The sequence below is a fragment of the Staurois parvus genome, unplaced genomic scaffold (assembly GCF_062004578.1).
Source record: "Staurois parvus isolate SC_StPar_1 unplaced genomic scaffold, SC_StPar_1.0 ptg000432l, whole genome shotgun sequence".
Lineage (NCBI taxonomy): Eukaryota > Metazoa > Chordata > Amphibia > Anura > Ranidae > Staurois > Staurois parvus.
In genome coordinates, this window is record NW_028318228.1 from 8,402,501 (window position 1) to 8,419,129 (window position 16,629).

A 16,629-nucleotide genomic window follows, 5' to 3' on the forward strand; every position below is an offset into this window, starting at 1 on the left:
ATAAAATTCTACTTGTTCCCCTTTTTTGCCATGTACACATACATCGCAATAAGGTTGAGCACTCTCTGTACTTCCAATCAAACACATTTTTTCTAAAAATCTGTTTTTTTTTTTTTTTTTTTTTTTAAATATATGAATGCCTGAAGAATGTCAGGCGGTTATTAAAGAAAGTATGGTGCTGTTTCAAATGGCGCAGTGACTTTCAATCAAACATCAACATTTTACAATTCAGGTGACAGCTCCTTTGTCCTTTTTTTTTTTTCCCTTTTTTCTGACATCCAGCTTTTGAACCAGCTGCCTAAAAAGCTAATTTCCTGTAATTTCCAATACATTCTTTTTCTAAGAGCTCTTTTAGGGAAGAATTGCCCTCTGAAGAGTGATCTGAAGTGGATCACTTTTCAGAGGGTGTTTGAAAGGCAGGGAGGAGCTGATATATGTCTTGTTCACTGCCTGTTTTAACCCCTTGAATGGGTCACATTCAACAGGTGCTACTATGATGGGGGAATCATTTTTGTTGCTCTGTGATGCAAAGCATTGCAGCATATGTATACCGGTGTAGGACTACCTTTTGCAGGTTAGGGGAGGATTGTTAAAACATGGCTCAGCCATGTCTTTTTACCATCTACATCCCCATCCACCAAGTACAAGTTCAGCCTTAGGCTCCATGCACACTTGTGCAACTTTTAATGCAACTTTGATGCAACTATACACTCTTTTGGAATTGAAGTCTTATCAAAGTAGTGCAGGAACTTTTTCGAAGTCGCTTCGATCTGAACCAGTGCCTTTAAAAACAATGGCCTGCTACTTGTTATTTGACTTTATAGGGGAGATTTGCTAAAACTGGATCTCTCAGAATCTGGTGCAGCTGTGCATGGTAGCCAATCAGCTTCTAACTTCAGCTTGTTGAATTAACCTCTTCACGACCACATTGTACTGCGGACAGGCGGCTGCTGTATGCAAAATGACATATGGATACGCTGCTACCTACTTCTGGGTTTCCAGCGCTTATATCCCCCCGAACCCCACCGGCACCTGCTGTGATTGTAGACAGCAGGTGTCTGTCAGCAAGTCCCAGCCAATGATTCACGGCCAGGCCCTGCTGATCGGCTGTGTACAGTCACAGCCCAGAGCTCTGTGCTGACATTCAACACAGAGCTCTCTACACAGGGAGTGATCTGTCAGTTTTTCATTGCAGCAAAGCAAGGATGAGATACTGAGAGATCTATTTGTAAGAGCAGCACACTGTACACACATTACACATGGTTAGGCACACATCTAACCCCTTGATCACCCTAGATGTTAACCCCTTCCCAGCCAGTGTAATTAGTACAGTGACAGTGTATAGTATTATCACTGTGTTAATGTCACTGGTGATATCAGTGTCAGATTACCCACTACACTCTCATAACTCCATTAAAAATCGCTGGTTGCCACCATTAGTAGTGTGTGTGTATGTAAGTATGTATGTACGTACAGGGGCGGACTGACAACTCATGGGGCCCCCGGGCATTAGGGAATCATGGGGCCCCTGTGTCCTTGCCCAAACTCAAAAAATCCTATGAAAAAGGTACCAGGGGCATCTCATGGGGCCCCCAACTAACCTTGGGCCCTCGGGCAGTGTCAGAGTTTCCAAATGGTCAGTCCGCCCCTGTGTGTATGTATGTAATCAGGGGAGGACTGACCATTTGGAAACTCGGGCACTGCCTGAGGGCCCGGGGTCAGTAGGGGGCCCCATGAGATGCCCCTGGTACCTTTTTCATAGGCTTTTTGAGTTTGGGCAAGGACACAGGGGCCCCATGATCCTCTATTGCCCGGGGGCCCCATGAGTTGCCAGTCTGCCCCTGTATGTAATATATATTTCCAGTATCTATTCCATAGTTTGTAGGCACTATAACTTTCACACAAGACAATCCAATATTGGGATTTTTTTTTCCACACAAAAACATGTAGCAGAATACATTTTGGCCAACATTTATGAAAACATTTGATTTTTAAATTTTTTTTATTGGATATGTTTTATAGCAGAAACTAAAAAATATTGTTTCTTTTTTCAAAATTTTCTGTCTTTTTTCATTTACATAGCAAAAAATTCAAAACCCTGTGGTGATCAAATACCAACAAAGGAAAGCTGGATTTGTGTGAAAAAAAACTCATGGGGCCCCCGGGCGATAGGGGATCATGGGGCCCCTGTGTCCTCGCTAACACTCAAACCACACCCAAAAAAGCCTATGAAAGGTACCAGGGACATCTCATGGGGCCCCCTACTGACCCCGGGCCCTTGGGCAGTACCCGAGTTCCCCAATGGTCAGTCCGCCCCTGATGACGTCACAGATCCAGCTTCACCCAACGTGTTTCCGTGTAATAGGCATCTTCCTGGAAAGGAGGCTGTTCTAGTATTCTATACAGCTTATATATAGTAAACACAAACCAGGAATAGGAACACAGTGCATGTATGTAAGGCTCTCAAAGATGACACAACAACTTGATATTAATAAAATACACAGGCACTACCAAAAAACAACCAAAAAAGGAGGGTGTTAAATAGTTAGTCTGGCTGGGAAAAGACAAAAGTCCATCCAGTTCAACCATAAAAAAAAAAAAAGTTATAATCCTATACCCACAATTGATCCAGAGGAAGGCAAAAACCCCAGCAAAGCATGATCCAATTTTCTCCTGCAGGGGAAAAAATCCTTCCTGATCCCCCGAGAGGCAATTGGATATTCCCTGGATCAACTTTACCTATAAGGCTCCATGTACACTGCAGCTGATAAACTCACGTTTAGGAGCTTTTCTGTTTTTTTTTTTTTTTTTGTTTTTGTTTTTTTGTTTTTGTTTTTTTAGCAGCCCCTGAACTCTCCCTAATGTTTTCCTATGTGTCCATGTACAATATGTCGTTTACAGGCAGTTGAGTTTACAGATGTGTATTTTTTTTTTTTTTTTAATGCACCAAACTTGCGTTCAGGAGTAGAGTAGTAGTAGTAGTGTTTCAAACAGCAAACTCGGCTAACTGCGTTTATAAGCGTTTGCGTTTGGACATTTTTTTTAACTCTTTTATTTCCAGATGCTGTCCAGAGTCTTTTTTTTTTCATCATGAAAAATGCATGCAAAGCGTTTTCCCAGTACTCAGATGGACCCGCTACGCCATACTTTGAGCTTTTGCATGAAAGAAAATATGTTAGACACTGCTGCAATAATTTCTGCACAGAAATGAGCTGGAACACATCCAAACACCACAAAAAAAAGACAGCTAATCTCAACAAATACTGCTCTCTCTGCTTCTGCTCTCTCTATTTTTCTCAAAATGTCTGAAATAGTAAATTTGTTACTGTTTTTCAGTGCATTCTGGGCATTTTGGAAGGTCTCCTGAGGTTACCTTTAACCTCTTCACGCCGGCCACACACAAATGTGCGGCCTCCCGGTGTCTGGGCATTGACGCCAAGCGGCCACACGTTTGCATGCAATTAAGAAAAACATATGTGCTGAGAGTGTGCTTACTCCCAACACACATGTCCGGTACTCACGGAAAGGTCCCGATCTCCTCTTTTTTGATCGGGACCTTTCCCAATCATTTGACGGCGAAACACGGCGGTCACATGACCCTAAAACCCCACCCCTCCTCCCGGTTTCTGAAACCCTTAAAGGGCCAGGAGGCACCGGCGCCAAGGGGTTAAAAAATGCTTCTAAACGCAAACACTCATAAATGCAGTATGCAAACGTTGCTAAACAGACTTTTTTAAACTACGTTTTCCAGCAGTCAATTTCCATCGTTCAGAAGTGTCCTGTGTACATGAAGCCTAAATGTGCGTGCTTAGCTGAGAAAACCCCGCCTTTCCTACTGAAGACTCCTGGGATGTATGACATCATTTTGGCCTAGGCTAGAAACCAGGAAGTAATTTGAAGAAATGTAAAACAAGTAAATATAATATACCTATTTACTAATGCTAGCAGCATAAGGATAACAAATGGTTAATATTGATTGAGACAATAAAGTTCCTCTTTTAAGAGACTAATCAATCCAAAAGCATTGGTTGGTAGTGTGTGGAGAGAATGTTAATATTTTCCAGATAATTTGGCTACCACATATGAGCTGGCTGCCTTTTTTTTGCCATCACCATTCATAGGAAAAAAAAACGTTATTAGAAACTCGCTCTTCTGAATAGCCTGCTGTGAATGAGAGTCAAGCTGATTTGTACACAATATGCATTTTCTTCTGTAAGCTTTCCAGTGAGGCCAAGATATATTATTCCGTTTCAGTATGCTGACTATGTGGATGTTCAAAAAAAAAAGTTAAGTACCTAATTACATGTTAATTGATGATTGCTATATTTCCAGGGTAGCTGAATGGTTTTATAATAAGCTCAATTAGTTTATTATACATTCGACTATTAGCTTGTTATACATTCTGCTAGGTTTCTGGCCCTCCAGAGCAATATTTAATTTACATTCCCTGAGAGATGTTCATAGCTGGATCTGGAGTACACCTGCGATATTCGCTTCATTGTAGATCTCTGACTTGCAGCCTGCCCTGTTTTGTGTTACAGCAGAAACCTGGCAAGGGATTAAAAGGGCCTTTGCCCTCCGGGGTCACATACAAGGAGGTTGTGAAGCTTGTCTCTTTATGGCAAAGTATAGAAGCTACAAGGCTGTGTTTCTATATCTTTTTCTGGAAGTCAGTTTTGCGATAAACGTCTACATTTCAAACCTCCAAAAAAGAATGTTATCTAAGTAGGAAGGTTGTACCGTTTCTTCGTATTAAACATGTGGCTAATAGCTGGCCATAGTAAGTATCTAGAGTAGGATGTGCAATACGTTTGAACAAGACACCCTTTTTTTTTTTTTTTTTTTTCCTTAAATGCTCATGGAAACAAATTTTAATAAATGTATTAAAAATCATTCAGTTAAAGGCTAGTAAAGGCCTGGGAACTTTAACCACTTCAATAGCGGACACCTTCACCCCCTGCCTGCCCAGGCTAATTTTCAGCTTTCAGCATTTTCACACTTTGAATGACAATTGTGCGGTCATGCAACACAAATATTGCTTTCTTATGGTGGTATTTAATCACCACTGGGTTTACTTTTTTGCTAAATAAATTAAAAAAAGATCAAAGAATTTGAATAAGAAAACCCCACGCTATTATTCGTTTCTGCTATAAAATGTTGCAAATAATCATTCTATAAATAAACTATTATTATTAATAAAAAAAAAAAATTATATATATATATATATATTTCTTTGTTAAAAAAAAACCCCAAATAAATGCATATTATTTAGTCTGTGTGAAAGTTAGAGTCCTGAAACTATGGTATATACCAGTGTTTCTTAACCTTTTTCCATTCAAAGCACCCTTTTAATATTATGCACAATTTCAAGGCACCCCATACTAAAATGGAAAAAAAATAGAACTAATAGTGTTACATACAGGTCACCCAACATTAGAGGTAATTGGGTGTCTGACTGGTGGGGGGGGGGCGGCAAACAAAGATGATGTGCAGGTGCCTGATGTCCTTATCAACTATTGATGTCAGCAGTTTTTAGGATGGCTCTCAGTCATAATGCTGCACAATGAAACCTGTGGCTTTGTATATATAAAAAAAAAGCAGGCTTGATCCACCCGCTGGCTTGAATAGTTTTTGGGCAATTTTTAGGTACTTTGCCAAGGCACCCCTGAATAGCCCAGAAGGCACCCCAATGTGCCTGGTCACCCTGGTTGAAAAAGGCTGGTATATACTGTACATCTGAAAATTGGTCAATCCTGATGTACTGATGTACTGACTGCCTATTTTAGGACAGTGCATAGACCCCCCCCAGATAAGCCCTTTTTGGAAAGTAAACAGTCCAAGGTATTTAGTAAGAGGCATATCAAGTTTTTTGAAGTCATTTTTTTTTGTTTTTACATTTGTCAATTTTTAAAAAAAAATGTAAAAAAAATCACATTAGTTCTTTTACATACTGTCACCAGTTCAGTACATCATCATTATATTTTTATTTTTTTTTAACTTTTTTTTTTTCTTAGCTTGTTTTCACATACTGTGACCAGAGCAATACAGTGTTACCATAGGGAGGGATTTTATTTAACACTATGATTGCTAATAACAGTGATAATTGTTGTTATAAGGATGTAAGGAGGGGAGCACGCTGATGTACGAAGGGGGAACACTGATTTGGGGTGGCACGCTGATGTATGGAGGGGAGCACGCTGATGTAAGGAGGGGAGCACACTGATGTACGAAGGGGGAACACTGATTTGGGGTGGCACACTGATGTAAGGAGGGGAGCACACTTAAGGGGAGGTACACTGTTGTGAGGGGCACATATCTAATATTAGTAAATTAACCCCATTGTGCTGTAGAAGGACTACAAGCTCAAAACCACTTGTACAACAAGGATAGCAAACTGTAGATCAGTGGTGTTGTGTATTGGTGAAATTTTTGTTTTTTTGCATGATAATGAAATAATTAGATTACATGCAGACTTAGTCAAATAAAGGCAACCCTACTAAAGAGTAAACATTACCTAGAGACCTCAAATAAAAAATAGTGCAGCGCTAAATGAATATCGTCTCCCAAACGCATGTGTATGATTGATGCGTTTTGTGACGCAAATAATACTGAGAAATATTACTCAGAAAATGAGCATATAAAATAATGCAAATATCTATGAGAAACATATAGTCTTGACAAGTACAAAGATATAAAATGTCCAAAATTGTATAAACTTCTTAAAGCTGATGATCTCTTCAAAAAACTTCTATATAGTCCCAGAATACTGATTCCATTAGGATGAATATATATAAACATATAGAATGCGCACTCACCAGAAGCGCTAATGAAAAGCGCGTTGTATAATAAGCTCCTGGACATGCCCTAGTCCCTCGGGTATAATCAGGTGTGTAGCCGGGGATTGGGTGATCTTCCCAGTGATGCTGAGAGTTGATAGCCAGTGCCAATAATCAAACTTTTCCGGGGTGCTGGGATATTCACTGAAGATGGTACATTCACTGATTCACAATTTTGGACATTTTATATCTTTGTACTTGTCATGACTATATGTTCCTCATAGATATTTGCATTATTTTAATTTTATATGCTCATTTTCTGAGTAATATTTCTCAGTATTATTTGCGTCACAAAACACATCAATCATACACATGCGTTTGGGAGACGATATTCATTTAGCGCTGCACTATTTATTTGATTCATTTGAGGGCTTTCTTGGTGTACCCTTAAGTGTGTTAAGCTGCTCATTACCGATATCAATATTAGAGCTCGCTCCACTATCTATACATTACCTAGAGATCTATTAACACCATCATAAAAGCTCAGATCCCATAATAAATAAATATCGTAAATGTTTTTTCTATTGTTTAGAACTGTGACTATACCAACTATTCGTGAATACCTTCATAAAGTTTTGTCTCTACAATGATAAGATTTAAATTAAATCTTTTATCATTTTATTGTTCTTGTTGTAGGCAGTCGTCATTATGTGGTTCTCACAGCCCGGGTACATCCAGGAGAGAGCAATTCCAGTTGGGTAATGAAGGGGACACTTGAGTTTCTTATTAGCGATGACCCTGTTGCTGAGATTTTGAGAGAAATGTTCATTTTTAAGATCATCCCCATGCTTAACCCAGATGGAGTCATCAATGGCAAGTAAGTAAAGAAAGTAAAAAGCATGTACATCATGGACATGTTAAGAACTGAGCATGATGTACAAGTATATGTCAAACAAAAAGATGTTTCTTGCAACAAACAAATTCTACTATGATTAGAAATTGTAGAGTAGGTTGTTCATAGATGAAGGCAACCTTGGTTGGTAAATATCTAAAGATACTTACAATCCTTTGCAGAAAGTTCTAGATACTTTACATTTTGTTCTAAAATGAAGCATAAGCAGCTCAGTGAGTGCAGTATTATATTTTGTGACACGGTTCTTCAAATAGAAGTAAAATCACTACTAGTCACCTACTGGAATTTCATATTCTGTATGGGTTTTAAATGGCTACTTTTGAGATATTAGTAAACCTTATACAAAGATCTCATAATTATATCACATAAGCTAATTTATAAATATCACCTATGCATGAATCTGCTCTCAGGCGAAGGACATGTATGTATTTGTTTTGCATTTAACAAGCCACAAATGGGGTTTAAAACAAGCCTGTATGCAGGTTGGATACTTCGGTACTGGCCCAGGTGGGTTGGAAAAGGGTGAAGTTCACTATTCCCAATTCACGGGCATTTTGGGGCTTCAGCTGACCCACCTGTGTTAAAAATTAGAGGAAGGCTGAGGCCCGAGAGTTCCGTTTTTCTGAAGAGAGCTTGGAGAGATTGCATAAACCCCAAGCACACCAGCGTGCTGCTGTTGCTACACTCCAGGAAAAAATTAAGCCGTTTCTTCCCGCATCCTTTTTGAGGATCCCAGGGTGCCACCAACCATGGACTCTGCCATTATGGACTAACTCCTGAAAAGGTATGTGTGGGCCAATTACTCGTCAGTCAGGGTTATTTGAAATGGACCATTTGCACTTTGTCTGTGAGCCTGGTCCGAAGTTATTCACAAAGGGGTGCATAATGTTACAAAGTTTTGACAGTCTTTACTAGTCAGTGTAAACGGTGTTTACTTAGCTTGAGTTTGTGAATGTACGAGAAGCTCTGTACAGAGCTAGTCCTGTCCATTCATTCTGTGCAGTTGAGGGTGTAGAGATGAAGATTAAGGGTTGTGTCCTCCAATCACCTTTCTCTGTCTCAGAACATCAGAGGTCTGTTTAGACCCCTGATATTTCACCAAAGCCCAATGAGGGCTCTTAAATTGTAACAAAAATTAAAATTGTAAAATAAAATGGTAAAAGATCATTAAAAAAAAATAACAAAAAGGAAAAACTACTGATACCACTAGTGGAACGAACAGGGTTGCAAAGGTCACACTTGCAACTGTTCCCTGGAGTTCTAGCACCAGGCTTGGAGGGAAGGGCCCCAACTGGGGGTTAGGGGAGTCCTTCGTGGTTTCCTGCACTGGGGCCCTGAAAGTATAGTTATACCTCCAGGTTGGCAACTGGCTGATTGCAGGGAATTAAAGAAAATAGAAGCTGGCCTGACAGAGGTGAAAGGGGTTGGCTTTGTCTAAAAGTAGAGTAACTTGTCGCAACCAGACGGATCCCACCAACACTGCATACTTCAAAGTAAAACTGTTATTTTACAGTATGCAGCATTTTTCCTGTAATTGTTATAATCATGGGATTCTTCCAGTGCAGCTCTAAAATAGAGCTGGCCATGCACGACTACATTTTCACTTGAACCTTTGCATTGAAATTCTAAAAAAACAATAATCAGAACATTCCTTCTTGCCATCATTGAGCCAACTGATTGTGTGCAGCCTATTATTTGGATCACAGGGGCCAAGTGGTTAGCACTTATGCCTAGCAGCGCTAGCATTGTTGGTTCAAATCCCAAACACAGCCCTTCTCATCAACTCGTGACCGAAGGACTAGCCAATCTAAAACCACGCTGTCACGTGCGTAACAATGCCACGCTCAGCTGCACCCTGTACAAAGATTTTCCAGCTAATGGACCACAATCTATGTACCTGCAGCCTGAGAGCGTTTGTTACTGGGTCAGGTTAATTATTATTCTATTATTATACAGTGTTTATATAGCGCCAAAAAGTTTGCTCAGCGCTGTACAATATAGTGGGGGACAGTACATGAGACAATACAGTAACAAAATAATACACGAGGGGATTGAGGGCCCTGCTCTTTCGAGCTTACAATCTAAGAAGGAGGGGGATAGTGGTACAAGAGGAAGTGGCTGTGGGGGATGGAGTGGTAGGAGGAGTGGAGATCGACTGTTAGGTGAGGGTGGGGTAGGCTTCCCTGAAGAGATGGGTTTTCAGGGTGCGCCTAAAGGTGAGGAGGGTAGGTGACAGTCTGATGGATTGGGGTAGTGAGTTCCAGAGGATGGGGGGGGAAGTCCTGGAGAAGTCCTGCAGTCGGGCGTGGGAGGAGGAGACCAGGGAGCTAGAAAGAAGGTCTTGTGAGGAGCGAAGAGTACGGGTTGGGTGGTATTTTGGTATCAGGTCGGTGAGGTAGTTTGGGGCAGTGTTATGAATAGCTTTGTACGTCAATGTTAGTACTTTGAATTTAATGCGTTGGGCAATTGGAAGCCAAAGGAGGGAATGACAGAGGGGGGTGGCAGATGGGGAGTGGTTGGTAAGGTGGATGAGTCTGGCCGCTGAGTTCAGGATAGACTGAAGCGGGGATAGTCTGTGATGAGGTAGGCCGGTGAGGAGGGAGATGCAGTAGTCAAGTCGTGAAATAAGGGAGTGAATGAGTTGCTTAGTAGTGTCTGGGGTCAGGAACATGCGTATTTTGGAGATGTTGTGGAGGTGGAGCCTGCATGAGTTACACAATTAACACTTCATACTGCCACCACCACCTTTTTGTAGAGAAAAGGAGGAAACTCACAATATTAGCAATAACATTATGATGTTTAAATAATTGTCTGTATACCACTGTCACCGCAGGCAGAGATATATATAGAGGTTTAAAACGCACAGTAGCGCTCTTCAGAGACATGGATTCTTAGTTTGCATTAAAGAGCTTTATAAACAGTTCAACACTTTTCAGATAATATGATTTATTACTAAAAAGGTCAAAAGGGAGCAATAAAAATATTTACAGAAAAAATACAGAAGGAAGCATAAAGTGCTCCAAAATCTCCTGGTAGACGGATGCGTTGACCCTGGACTTAATGAAGCACAGTGGACCAACACCAGCAGATGACATGGCTCCCCAAATCAACACAGACTGTGGAAACTTCACACTGGACTTCAAGCATCTTGCAGTGTGTGCCTCTCCATTCTTCCTCCATACTCTGGGTCCTTGGTTTCCAAATGAGATGCAAAAGTTGCTCTCATCAGAAAAGAGGACTTTGGACCACTGAGCAACAGACCAGGTCTGTTTTTTCTTTAGAGGAAGATGAAAGAAAGAGCGCACAAACCTTGCGCATTACTGTTTTTTCTTTAGCCCAGGTAAGACTCTTCTGACGTTGTTTGTTGTTCAGGAGCGGCTTGACAAGAGGAATACGACATTTGAAGTCTGTCCAGAATCCTTCTGTGTGTGGTGGCTCTTGATGCACTGACTTCAGCCTCAGTCCACTCCTTGCGAAAGTCCCCAACACATTTGAATAGCCTTTTCCTGACAATCCTCTCCAGGCTGCGGTCATCCCTGCTGCTTGTGCACCTTTTCCTTCCACATTTTTCCCTTCCACATAACTTTCTATTAATGTGCTTTGATACAGCACTTTGGGAACATCCAACTTCTTTTGCAATTACCTTTTGAGGCTTTCCCTCCTTATGGAGGGTGTCAATGATGGTTTTCTGCACAACTGTCAGGTCAGCAGTCTTTCCCATGATTGTGATTCCTACTGAACCAGACTGAGAGACCATTTAAAGGCTCAGGAACCCTTTCCAGGTGTTATGGCTTAATTAGCTGATTAGAGTGGGACACTTTGAGCTGAGAATATTGCACCTTTTCACAATATTCTAATTTTCTGAGATTGTGGATTTGGGGTTTCCATGAGCTGTAAGCCATAATCATCACAATTATGACAAATCATGGCTTGAACTATCTAATTTATTAATTTCACCTTTTTAAGTTGCATTACTGAAATAAATGAACTTTTGCACGATATTCAAATTTTTCGAGTTTCACGTGTGTGTGTATATATATATAATATATATAGAGAGAGAGAGAGAGAGAGAGAGAGAGAGAGAGAGAGAGAGAGAGAGAGAGAGAGAGAGAGAGAGAGAGAGAGAGAGAGAGAGAGAGAGAGAGAGAGAGAGAGAGAGAGAGAGAGAGAGAGAAGAAGTTTTAGGGAGGTAGAGTACTTTTAAACGTCCTGGGTTAAGCAGAGCAAGGGTACCATCTCCCAAGTTGGTTCCCATGTTAAAAGTGGAGAATTCTTCAACTTGCTGCTCCACGCATAACAGCCTTTTTCTAGGAACTCAGCAGGGTGTCCCTTACAACAGAGAACCAATCGCCTCATTTGGGGAGGGGTGTTGTAGGCGGGGGACTCAGACTAGAACCAAAATCCCTCTCAAGGTATACCATGGGCCATAACCTTCCCTAGGTACATGTAACATTCTATCCACGGGTAGATTAATATGCAGAATCATCTGCTGAACGTCTAGATATCAAAAATTGCATAGTTCACTATTTCAGCTAGAACTATATGGCTTTCTGCTCTCCTGTAGACTTCAACTAGGGGGTGTAAGATATCAGACGACTCGCATTAAACTGAGCTATCCGAATAAATGCTTGGTTTTTATGTAATTATTTCCCATCTCCAGATATAAAATTATATGGAAAAGTGGGTTTTAAATGTGTTGTCTGTTTTACGGCTAGCTGGAATGTCTTTGAAGCCCAGTGAAGGACTGGTTTATGGTTTTACGATTCTCTCAGATTGAGAAGCTAACAGATACCCGGGCACCAGCTAATTTGGGATTTATAATCATGAAGCTGTCCCACTGTGCCTGATTGCCTGTGCATTTCAGAACCCAGACACAGGGACCACGTGTCACTCAACAGAGAGGGAGGGGGGATTGGAGGGAGAGAGATACAAGATGGAGGATCCTTAGCAAGATGGATGACCTCGTCCATCTCTGTGTGAACAATTGCTACAGCTACCACCCCAGTTAAAAGAGGGTGTGAACACTCATGCAACCACATTATTTTAGTTTTTTGTTTACTCCCTCCACCCCCCCCCCCCCAAAAAAGATTTCAGTTTATTTTTCAATTGAGTTGTACAGTTTATAGGTCACATTTATAGGTGGGAAAAAGTTCTGAAATGATGTATCTGTATCTCATTTTATTTTTATTTTTTTTTACAGAAACCTGACATTTTAAAAGAGGTGTGTAGACTATATCCACTGTATACACTCACTGGCCACTTTATTAGGCAAACCTGTTCAATTGCTTGGTAACACAAATTGCTAATCAGCCAATCACTTTGCAGCAAATCAATACATTTAGGCATCTAGAGTGGTGAAGACAACTTGCCGAAGTTCAAACCGAGAATCAGAATGGGAAAGAAAGGGGATTTAAATGACTTTGAACATGGCATGGTTGTTGGTTCCAGACAGGCTGGTCTGAGTATTTCAAAAACTGCTGATCTACTGGGATTTTCACGCACAACCATTTTTAGGGTTTACAGAGAATGGTCCAAAAAAGAGAAAATATCCAGTTAGTGGCAGTTGTTTGGACGAAATTGCCTTGTTGATGTCAGAGGTCAAAGGAGAATGGGCAGACTGGTTTGAGATGATAGGCAACAGTAACGAAAAAAAAACCACTCATTACAACCAAGGTATGCAGAATACAATCTCGGAATGCAGAACACGCCGAACCTTGAAGCAGATGGGCAACAGTAGCAAAAGACCACATCAGGTGCCACTCCTGTCAGCTAGGAACATGAAACGAAGGCTAAAATTCACACAGGCTCACCAAAATTGGACAAAAGATTGCAAAAACATTGCCTGGTCTGATGAGTCTCAATTTCAGCTGCTAGGTTCAGATGGTAGGGTCAGAATTTGCCGTAAACAACACGAAAGCATGGATCCATCCTGCCTTGTATCAGTGGTTCAGGCTGATGGTGGTGGTGTTATGGTGTGGGGGATATTTTCTTGGCACACTTGGCTCCTCTTGGTACCAATTGAGCATCGTTTAAATGCCACGGCCTACCTGCGTATTGTTGCTGACCATGTCCATCCCTTTATGCCTACAGTGTACCCATCTTATGATGGGTATTTCCGCAAGGATAATGCACCATGTCACAAAGCCCATATCATCTCAAACTGCATTCTTGAACATGACTCTCCAACGGCCTCCACAGTCACCAGATCTCAATCCAATGGAGCACCTTTGGAGGTGGTGGAATGGGAGATTCACATTATGAATGTGCAGCCAACAACTCATCTGCAGCAAGTGCATGATGCTATCACGTCAATATGGACCAAATCTCTGAGGAATGTTTCCAACACCTTGTTGAATCTATGCCATGAAAAATTAAGGCAGTCCTGAAGGCAAAAGGGGGTCCAACCTGGTACTAGCAAGGTATATCTAAAAAAAAGTGGCCGGTGAGTGTATGTAAAGTGCTGTGTAGAATGAAGGTGCTATAAAAGTGCCTGTAATAAATAAAATTACTTTTTTATGCTGCTGAGCCAAACGACGGCTTCCAGACAGATTTTATTTTAATTATGGTTGTTCTTTCCTGAAGGGGCCCAAAGCAAATGCCTGTGGCGCCTCTTTGTTAAAAGCCGCCATGGAGTTTTACAGGTTTTTACTACTTTGTACTCTTTGTTTACATTCATTTTATTTAGAAGGATTGTAACGGCATATCTCTGGTAACATTGTCAAAAGGCAACATTCTGTCACTTAGTTTCCTCGCAGCTCTTTATAATGTGCAGCGGGAAGCAAGCTATAATTTACAAAGGGATTTTTGGGGGGCTGACATAAGTTAAACAATGAGAGTTTCTCCTGTGGAGAATTCATTAGATATTCTGCTTCTCACTTTAATTGATCCCTGAATAACAGACAGTTTGATCTTCCAGTGTTACCTTCTGGAAACACAAGCAGCCCTGCATCAATTTATACAGCTAGAATTTAGGAAAGTCATTAAACAAGTAGAAGCCTTCTTTTCCGTCGCTATAAACATTAATAATATATGATATGTAATCATATAAATCTGCTGCCAAAGGAAAAAAATATTGTAAGTGTCCCTTTCCCAGATGCATCACATTAAAAAAACATCCAGCCGTGTAAGAACTTGTGATTGTACTCTGGATGGTGCTATAAATGTTCTCAGCTTTAACTTTTTTTTTTTTTTTTAATATAAATATATATAATTTTATCTAAAACAGATGAGATCTTATTTTATGCATGGCTGTAATTATATGACAAATTGAAACAGATGAGGAGGTGACACTTGAGAAATGCAGTCATTTTAGAAAAGGTCTTACAAAGTTCAGTCATTACATTTCACTCACACAAGTCTCTGATAGAAGTGGTTTTCACTTTCATCAAAAAAAATTGAGAAACTTTCAAAAGAAGACTTTATCAGAGGATAATAATTCTTGAAGTGGAATTAAACTTAAAAACTAAAAAAACATCCCACGTTTTGGACAAGACCGCTTTGTCTAGACGAACCAACAATCTTGACCTCATTATCTCTCATCCTGTTTTATTTTGCGGGTTTATATTTCTGTTCTCTTCAGCCTGCAAATCAGTTGTGGCTGATGCTTCTTGGACCCCTCAGTTGGCCTTGCGTCCTTCTTTTGGTTTTCTCTATTGTGCCAAGTCCTGTTGATATCCATACTATTCATCAAAATGGTTATGTGAATAGTTTCACCTGAGCTTTTAGTTGGGTATTACTCAACTGCAGTCTGGCTGCACTCTCCAGCAACTTGCTGACATGCAGAGGCAATACATACTTCCGTCGCCTGAACCTGGCCACATTGCTGATGAATGGCCGAGTGAAACCCTCCTGGATCTCCTTCAGGCCAGAACCAGCAGGCCTATGTTTGCACTAAGTATTTCTATATTGTGGTTGTTTCTCCCTCCCCTTCTGTTTTTTTTGTTTTGTGTTTTTTTATTTCTTGGTGGATTAATCTGCTTTTTCAACCCTTTTGTTTCTTGTAATTTTTAGTTGAACATGTCCTTTTTAGACATGGGCTTGAGGCACAGTGTGACTTGTGGGTATTACAATTGTTGATCCTTTAATTTGTAGTAATGTATGTCACGGCCCATTAGAATACTGGAATGTACATAATAGTAATCATAAAATTATAAAAAAAAGTCTCATCCAAGGTTTTTTTTTTTTTTTTACCCTTCCCCATGGCACCCTTGTCTCTGTCCCTTACCCACCTCCAAATACCATCTCTTGTTTCTGTCCCCTTACCACCTCCCAGTAGTGCCCCTTTTCGAGAATACAAAGCCAAGTATCATTTTGTGGTTCTAAGTAATTTGTATTGAATTTGCTAATAACAGGAAGGGCAGTAAAATAGATCCCCTGCAGCCAGTAATAGACCCTGGCAGCAACAATAGATCCCCTCCAAAAAAAGTTGCTTTGATAAATTACTGGGAGGGGTTGGGTATGACTCAGCTGTCTTGGTCCATGTTGGAACCAATGACAGAATACATGGAAGGTGGAAGCTCCTTAAGAATCAATTTAAAGAACTAGGCTGCAAGTTAAAGGAATGGACCTTCAAGGTGATATTCTCTGAAATATTACCTGTGCCATATGCAACTCAGGGAAGACAGGAGGAGATTAGAGCACTCAATGCATGGCTAAATACCTGGTGTAAGAGGTAAGGATTTGGGTTTCTAGATCACTGGGCCAACTTTTCATTGGGGTGCAGCCTATATGCTAGAGATGGTTTGCACCTAAATGGAAGGGGGTCTGCTGTGCTGGAGATAGGTTTATGGGAAGGCTGAAGGAGTATTTAAGCTATGATCAAGGGGGGAGGGAGAATTAGATTATAATGCGGTAGTTAGATCAGACAGGGGTCAGTACTTATTGGTGGGTGGAATGGGGAAACATGGGGGGAGGGCTATGGCAGATAAGAATGTTCCCATG

At 40.7% G+C, this 16,629-nt stretch overlaps 1 protein-coding gene across 1 annotated transcript in view; it reads left to right on the top strand.

The window, feature by feature from the left end:
• Nucleotides 1-16,629, top strand: part of AGBL1 (AGBL carboxypeptidase 1) — a 924,602-nt gene that overhangs the window by 456,771 nt on the left and 451,202 nt on the right. Inside the window, exon 18 of the mRNA XM_089687659.1 lies at nt 7,473-7,653. Coding sequence (XP_089543785.1) covers nt 7,473-7,653 — 181 coding nt within the window. The remainder of the gene's footprint in view (nt 1-7,472; nt 7,654-16,629) is intronic.